General features: G+C 35.1%; 1 protein-coding gene across 2 annotated transcripts; it reads right to left on the bottom strand.

The window, feature by feature from the left end:
- Nucleotides 1-1224: 1224 nt before the first annotated feature.
- Nucleotides 1225-5086, bottom strand: LOC130720704 (prefoldin subunit 6). 2 transcript variants are annotated; one of them, XM_057571389.1, is made up of 6 exons: nt 4896-5086; nt 3971-4083; nt 3805-3875; nt 3551-3675; nt 1856-1916; nt 1225-1467 (listed from the first exon to the last, which is right to left on the bottom strand). In XM_057571389.1, the coding sequence occupies exons 2-6, from the start codon at nt 4044-4046 to the stop codon at nt 1411-1413; spliced, it is 390 nt and encodes a 129-aa protein (XP_057427372.1). In that variant the 5' UTR covers nt 4047-4083; nt 4896-5086; the 3' UTR covers nt 1225-1410. The 2 variants fall into 2 exon arrangements, with proteins under 2 accessions (XP_057427372.1, XP_057427371.1); XM_057571388.1 differs by having other exon boundaries at nt 3971-4103; nt 4896-5085.
- Nucleotides 5087-7777: the final 2691 nt, after the last annotated feature.

Raw genomic sequence — 7777 nt, 5'->3', positions numbered from 1 at the left:
CGTTGAATACACAGTAAATAAGTTTCCCAGAGGAGGGGAAGGAGGATTTCATTTACCTATTTGGAAGAGCTTATTTGAGCCTATCTGATAGCATAAGTGTTTATGTCAGTGTTTGGCAGAGCTTATGCAAACAGCTTATGACAGGTCATAAGCTATTTTGAGCTTATTTTCATAAGCTATCCTAAATAGCTTATGAAAAAGAGCTTATACTTATATATAGTTTATTTTCAATTTATTTCAATAAATTTTTTAAAATAGCTTATGAATGAGACGTTTGACCATAAGCGCTTAATTAAGCTGTTTTTCCAAACGGGTAGCCTAGTCATGTAACTTCATCATTTGCTTATTGGTTCCTTTTTTTAATAATGCAAAATTAAATTACCAAAAAGAATACAACTTGAATAATATTTACTAATATGGAGTTGTTTTGGACATGTAGGATGGTGACATGGCCTCGTCTTCATAATTAGTGAAATTTAGGGAATCTGAGTTGATGGAGAATTTATGAAGTAGAGCGTGCAATAATTCGGATAGGTAAAGTTAGTGTAAAATTCGACTCATAGGGGAAATTATGAGGCTCATGGGCGACACAACTTGACAAGACAAGTCGCCTCGACCGCGACATGAAGAGGCAACAAGTCGCCTGGACCAGGTCACAGACAAGTCGCCTCGACCGAGGCGAACTAATGAGTCAAAGGCTAAACTTAGGGGGAGAGAATGACAAGCCTAGGATCGGCCTCAAAGCAAGAAAATTTCATACAAACATATTCACCCGTGTGATACGAATTCTCCTTCGCCCTACTCCTCAAGTACCACTCACAAGAACACGCACCCACTACACTACCTCTCACACATTAAACACTTGATTTCTCACTCAACACACATCTTGTAAGTTCTCTTTGTTATATTTTAAATTTAGTTTATTGATTATAACCATACTTATTTTTGACTAAGTTGGTTTGATTTTATGAAGGTACTAGAAATGGTTGGCTGAAGATGAGTTGGTTGAATGACAAATTTCCTGTGTAGTATCATGTTCATGACCAAGTTTCCTTACTATGTTTCACACATGCGTACATACGATTGCTTGGAAGTGTGTTGTTCACTCACTGCTGTAGTTCTGGCGTCCTAAGGATTTTTGTCATTGTTATAGAACTTAAACACACCTCGAACTTATTGGTGGGGATCAATTGTCCCTGCACATTTGTACTGTGAAACAAGGTATGAAGAATGACAAAAGAGAAATAATAATAAACGGAGCTAAAGACGCTAAACCATCATCACAGTGTAATATGCCAAACGGATTCCCAGAGCACACCAGTCAACTTCATTCCAAAACAAAAGGCACAAATACACATCCAATCTAGGCACTATAAAAATTACAATATGGAAACAATCTGTCAGGGAAAACTATGCTTTGCCTTTCCCGGCCTGAAGAGACTGAATCCTTTGTTGCACTTTCATTATCTGCAAGATTACCAATAAAAAATAAGATCTGATCAGTACTATGCAAATAGGGATTAACACGTCCATTCAAGCATGTGGTAACATATACAAACTCAAAGCTAATACAAAACATAATGTGTTCTCTATTCTCTTAACAAGGATGATCTCCTCAGCCCAGAAGACTATTTAATTTAATTTCTCACACAAAGGCATTTGGGCATTCACATAAGCAGGGCGGGAATTGAGACTCTCTCCTACATAAGGTAGGGGATCCTAAGTGTTACTTTGCTAGAGGCCTATTTAATCATCACTCATTAGGATCCACCAAATAATATTTATTATTTTCCTCGAGAAACAATATAAGAGCCAAGACCAAAGCTAAAAAGATGAGTAAGGAAAAATTACAGACCGCTTCTTTCTTGCTATTCTGCTTCTCTTCCAAATCTTGAACCGTGGCATCAAGACGCTTCCTGACACACAAATACCACTTATGTATGACAGCAATAATAAAAATTGTAAAATGCTGAAGATGCCAAACCAACACAACCATGTCCATACCATAACAGAATGAAAAGGTGACAAATAAATCATGCAGGAAGCCAGCAACAATAAAACAGTATCACAAATGAGGGAAAGGAAGGAAGCAAATAGAATAAGTATTGATAGGGGTGTTGTGCTATCCCTAGCCATAAAGATTTATGCTGGTTGTTGACTACCTCAAAAACCCACCTCTTGTATATGGGCTTGGGGTTGATAATTATGTGAAGATTTTCAGCAAAGCACAAAATAAGCAAGTTGATCAACTCTGCCAATGCCATGTTTAGATATGCACAACACGCTAAATGGTATTTTCATATATAATTCATTAATTTGTTCAGTATAGAACTGAACTTAGATATTCATATGCACCCTAACAATTCTAGTCAAAGCTATGAAGCAACCAAGATAAAACATTAGAAGAGTAGCATGTTTGCATTTACGTGTGGATGTTTCACACATAAACAATAATCTAGAGGTGTTAGGACAGAAATTTCATGTTAAAGCAGATTAGAGTGCAGCATCATGCAGATTCACTGGCGGCAACAAAGGTTTTACATCCAAAATATCCTGTGAGAATTACATTCAGAAAGTAACAAAATGAAGTTCTTAAACCACCTGGATTACTCTATCAAGCGATGCCAAATCAGTTTATAATAAAAGGAAACAAGACTGTTGAACAACATGAACTTGCAGTACTATAAAGGAAGGATGCAGGTGAGCCTTAGCACAATTGTAAGTTGCTACCTTAAGACCTAATTGTTACTGATAGGGATAATAAACAGAAAAAAGGATTGGAAATGGAAATCTGTATTCAGTATTAATCTATGGAAGGTAAAAAAATTACAAGATAGAGTTTGAACTTGGAACTCTGAAGAAAGAAAGAAAATAGCAGACACACAAAGTAATATCCATTCCCTTGCCCAAGCCTAAGGCCGCAATACTGAAGGTGATCAATCCTTACTCCCCCCCCCCAATTCCCTCGCTCCTATAACTATCTTCTCACTCCAACCAAACCTCGAGACAAGTACTGTCACCTCGGCATAACTAACTCAGTAACTCTCCTGTCTCCCCTCCATGAACCACCCCCTTATCTCTCCTAGAACATAGCTTCCACAGTGCACACCCTGGGCACACTTGTTACTTGCTGATTTGGTAATGTCTCCCTATCCTTTATTTCCTTCGGTTCAATGGTCTAATCAGTTTCAGGTTCTTGTCATAGAAACAACCTCTCCACAATGAGAAGCTGAGTGCATTCGACTCTTTCCATGCCTCAGAGTGGTGGGTGTCCTGTACACTGGGCAGGGTTGTGTTTTACTTAAAAAGAAGGGTGGCAAATCATACGTAAACAAGAATTCAAATCAAACTGTTTCATACTCCATGTTGCTATTTTTCATTCATAATAACTATTGCTTCGGAGTTATCCTTCAAAAGAAATATGATAGCCCAAGGAATGAACATGAACAGAAGTGGTATATGATATCAACAGGCTTTTATCAGGAAAGCAGATGAACTGAAACCACAGCAAAGAAACCCATATACCCAGAAAAGTAGAAAAGAAGCTTACAGTTCAGCAGAGATGTATTCAATTCTTTTGCGGACATTTGCATTGGCCTCAGCCAAATCTTGCTTAACAAGTACTGGGCCAATCAACTTGTAAACATTTGCGTCTTCTTTCAATAAATCCAGTTCCTTTAAAAGAAAAAGAGAAAGAAATAACAGTCAGAGAAATGCGCCCAAAGCAGAAGGACCCAAAAGAAGGATAACAATTACAACTAAAAAAGAAAAGGTTTTCCCGCAAAGACAAAAAAAAAAGGGTACCTTAAGGACGAGCTCGTTCTCGCCAAGTTGGACCGTGTACTTCTTTCTCACTTGGTGATTCTTCGCAATATCTGCAGAATGATTTGCCGAAGGAATTAGGAAGGTATAAATGAATACAAATTTGTAAGGGGGGAGGTGGGTTGGACTAGAATAGGAGGAAACTTGCCCTTTTGAAGTTTGCTGAGATCGTTGGCTTTGTTCTCCAATTCGCGTTGAAGATCTCTAATGTTGGACGAACTCATTGTATTCCTTGTTTGATCAACTTCAATTTACTTCAGTCTAAAGAAGAAATGAAGGACCTATTACGAGGGATATAGGAAAAATGAATGAGCAAACAAACAGATAAAATTTTACTATTTGACTTATAATGACACAATTGCTTATATATATCACAGTTTTATCCAACCCAGATGTTATTATTCATATGCTTCCTTTGTCAATATATTTTCCCTTTCATATTATATGAAAGTAGAGCCGACACATACATTAATAATTGCTAGTTGCTACAGAAGGTCAAGGGAGAAGAACACAAGATAATAAAGAGCACATAACATAATCGAAAAACTACATGGCAACGCCATGGTAAAGCCTTCAGCCCTTCACAGTTCTTCATATGGGCATTGAGTGAGTTTGTTGATAAATACCAAATTTAATGACCTTAACAGAAACTGTGATGTTGCCAAAGGAACTTTTCGTATACATAGGAGTTATTCTTATTCATCAGAGAAATTAAAAGTGCTAATAGATTGAGCTTCAATATTAATTTTAGCTACTGGAAGAACACGCCTAGCAGTTAAATAAGTACGTGACCTATTTTAACTAAATCCCTATGCCTAAAAGCAGTGAATAGCTTCAGAATCAATAATAGTTCTCTTCATTCTATAAACAAAATTGATAAGGTCATCCTCAAAATTTAGTTAAACAAGCACAGATCATTGTAATATTGAGAGCAAAGATCATTTACAGGCTTGAGACATTTTTCTTTGTTGTTACAAGCTGAGCCACGAGACTACAAGAAGAACAATGAATACGCATGCGATGCAAAAGAAAAAGGAAATCAAGGTTTTCATTGAGACTTTCAAAATTCATACCTCGTAAAGTTGCTTCCTAGTCACGAGAGAGATTGAGTCTATGCCGGTGGAAGGTGGACTCGCCGGCGGAAGCAGATCTGAGAGCGGCGAGAATAGCGACGGTCGGCAAGGCCGAGGACGGTGGCTGAGTATGTGTGAAGCCGTGGGGATGACAGAAGTGAGAACGCAAGTTACGGAACCCAGTAACCCTTTATTTTTGGGCCATTAGTAGTGGAAAAAAACGTCCAGAGACACAGGTCCACTAACGGCCCAACTTTGGCACACCCTAAAATTACTCTTTACTAGATATTACTAGTATTGACCAAAAAAAAGATATTACTAGTGGAGTAACCCGTGCAATGCACGGGTGACTTTTGTATATAAAATTTAAATTTTATATAATATTATATTTTTGAAATTTTTTCTAATTTTTAATTAGAAAATTGCATAAATGGTTATTAGAAATATATATTTTAAGTTTTTTTTCATATTATATATTCATATTTTAAAAAACAATTTTCTATCTTTTTTAAATAAAACATGTTAATGTTAATTGAGAAAACTTCTTTAGATGATAATTTTACATAAGATATTTTAACTTAAATCGGATCAAAATGAAACTCAAAAACATCCGAAGTCATTGGTTTGTTTTTACTCCCTTTGGGATGACTCCTCCTTGAGCCACCCACTGACACACTCCCTTCATGCTTCTTTGGAGGCCTCCCTCTCCTTTTATTAATAGAAGATGTCATTGTTTCCTTAATATCATGCATATTGTTCCCTCCCTCAAATGAACCATCCACATGAGTAAACACCACTAAAGCTTGGTTTTTGTCCCTTACCATTGGACTTTCATTAATCACAAACTCATCCATGTCACTATCTGAATGTGGCCACAAAACATCCCCATATTTATGTGTATTTGCTTCTGTTTCCTTCACAAACTCGCCCCTCTCACTTGTTGAAGATGATGCTGCACGGTGACTCAACGACAACACCTGCACACCATCACCAATATAGTCCACAAGCACCTCTTGCGTGGTTGTCCTACTGATATGTCGGACCTCCGCCACTGAAAAGACCCTGGAGGACCTTGTTGGTAACCATACTCATGCGGCCACCAACCAGCATAACCGTACCCACGACACAGAACCATGCCGCCATGCACCACCGCTACCGCCACAACCACCTCCTCCACTGCTGTCATCACTCAGCATCACCACTGCCACCTCTATAGTCATCGCCACCGCCTTTATTACTATTACAACCACCACCATCTTCACCACCCTTTAACATCATTCTCAAATTTATATTATCTTTCATCATTCAACATTTTATGAAATATAAGATTATATTAATTAAAGAGTAATGATATATGGATCAAAAATTTTATCCCACGAATGCAACGAATTGGTTAACAACCAATCATATTCATATGTTGAGGTTAAGATTGAGACAAAACAGAAATCAAAACAGGAAATAAAAACATATTAAATAAAATGATAAGTTATACAATGTATGACCAAACATTGTATAATATTAATTTTATATTAGGCCTAATACTGTTAGGTTTCATACTATCAGACTTTATACTCTCATGCTTTATACTATACAACATACCATACAGATGTAAAATATGTATGATAATACTCACATTCTTATATCCTTCATTTTTTATCGGAAAATGTTAGTTGTTAATTATTAGTAAATTAGTTCCTTCACCAGGGTTTGAGCTCTGACCCTTCATCCTTCATTACCCTTCACTTGGTGAGCTACCCATCCCACCCATTATTTTATCCTTCATGTTGCATTCAAGTTTGAAAATGTGTATATAGTGAATAAAATATTATACGTTTGTTATATTTTAAATATTTTGTATAAATTTCTTTTAGAGTATGTTATTCTTTGAAAATAGAATAACTTTTTTTTTCTAACTTACCATGAATTCTAAATTATTTAAACAAAAATTTAAGAATTTTAATTTATAAATCTAAAACAAACTAATTAATTGCAAAAAAAAATTTAACAAATTTTATTTATTATTCTTTTGATTCAATTAATAGTTAATAAACTTTATCACTTTCTGGAAATTAATTTGGAGGGATTGAAAATCAATATGATTTTGAATTAATCCTTACTTTTTTTTCGTACATTGCGTGAAAAGAAAAGAAGACTAAGGTCTCACAGAGGGGATACCTATAGCATCAGCCAACAACGACAAACTCATCTCTTCCAGAGAGTGATCTAGAGCCACAAACTCATTAATAAAAAAAAAAGAAAAAGAAAATCAGATCATCACCTTTTGGAATTGCATATGTTATATTCTTAAAAAAAAATCAATTTTAAGTGTATAAAAAATAAGAAAGAGAGGAAATATAAAATATACATGATTAATTGCAGAGAGAGAAACGTGTTTTTTTTGTATTGGAAAATAAATGTGTTGGTTTTATCATACATGATCATAAATATACATGATCAACTGGAAAAATATACAATAGATTAATAATTATAAAAAATACTACACTGTAGTTATTTAATAGAGTTTTAAAATTTCCTAATTATGCATGTCTTATTCCCGCTGATTGTATTTGAATTTGGAAATGACTATGTGGTTATTATTGGTTTGAAGTTAAAATATCAGATATCTTCTTCTGTGAAATGATTCATCTCCTTTTTTAATCTGAAATGCTCCATTGGTTATTTAATTGAAATTTAAAATTTCCTAATTAAGCAGGGTTTAATCATAGTTATTGATTTGAAGAGTTATGCACCATTATTATACTTGACATTTTCGCAATTTTTTTGACATGATTTTTGTATGACTTGTTTGACTCATTAATTTTTTATTGTCATCATTATTATTTTTTAACTTCAAAATTCGTTTTCTTAAAAATAGTAGTGAT

The sequence above is a fragment of the Lotus japonicus genome, chromosome 5 (assembly GCF_012489685.1).
Source record: "Lotus japonicus ecotype B-129 chromosome 5, LjGifu_v1.2".
Classification (NCBI taxonomy): domain Eukaryota; kingdom Viridiplantae; phylum Streptophyta; class Magnoliopsida; order Fabales; family Fabaceae; genus Lotus; species Lotus japonicus.
Note: the sequence above shows the minus strand (reverse complement) of the source record. Positions and strands in the feature narration are given on the sequence as shown.

What these genes read in the sequence shown, in the direction of transcription:
- LOC130720704 (XM_057571389.1), bottom strand. Translation starts at nt 4,046, where the DNA reads ATGAGTTCGTCCAACATTAGAGATCTTCAACGCGAATTGGAGAACAAA. An exon ending in GAATACATCTCTGCTGAACT is followed by an intron (nt 1,917 to 3,550) that starts GTAAGCTTCTTT and finishes TTTGTGTGTCAG; the next exon opens with GAAGCGTCTTGATGCCACGG. An exon ending in AGAATAGCAAGAAAGAAGCG is followed by an intron (nt 1,468 to 1,855) that starts GTCTGTAATTTT and finishes GTAATCTTGCAG; the next exon opens with ATAATGAAAGTGCAACAAAG.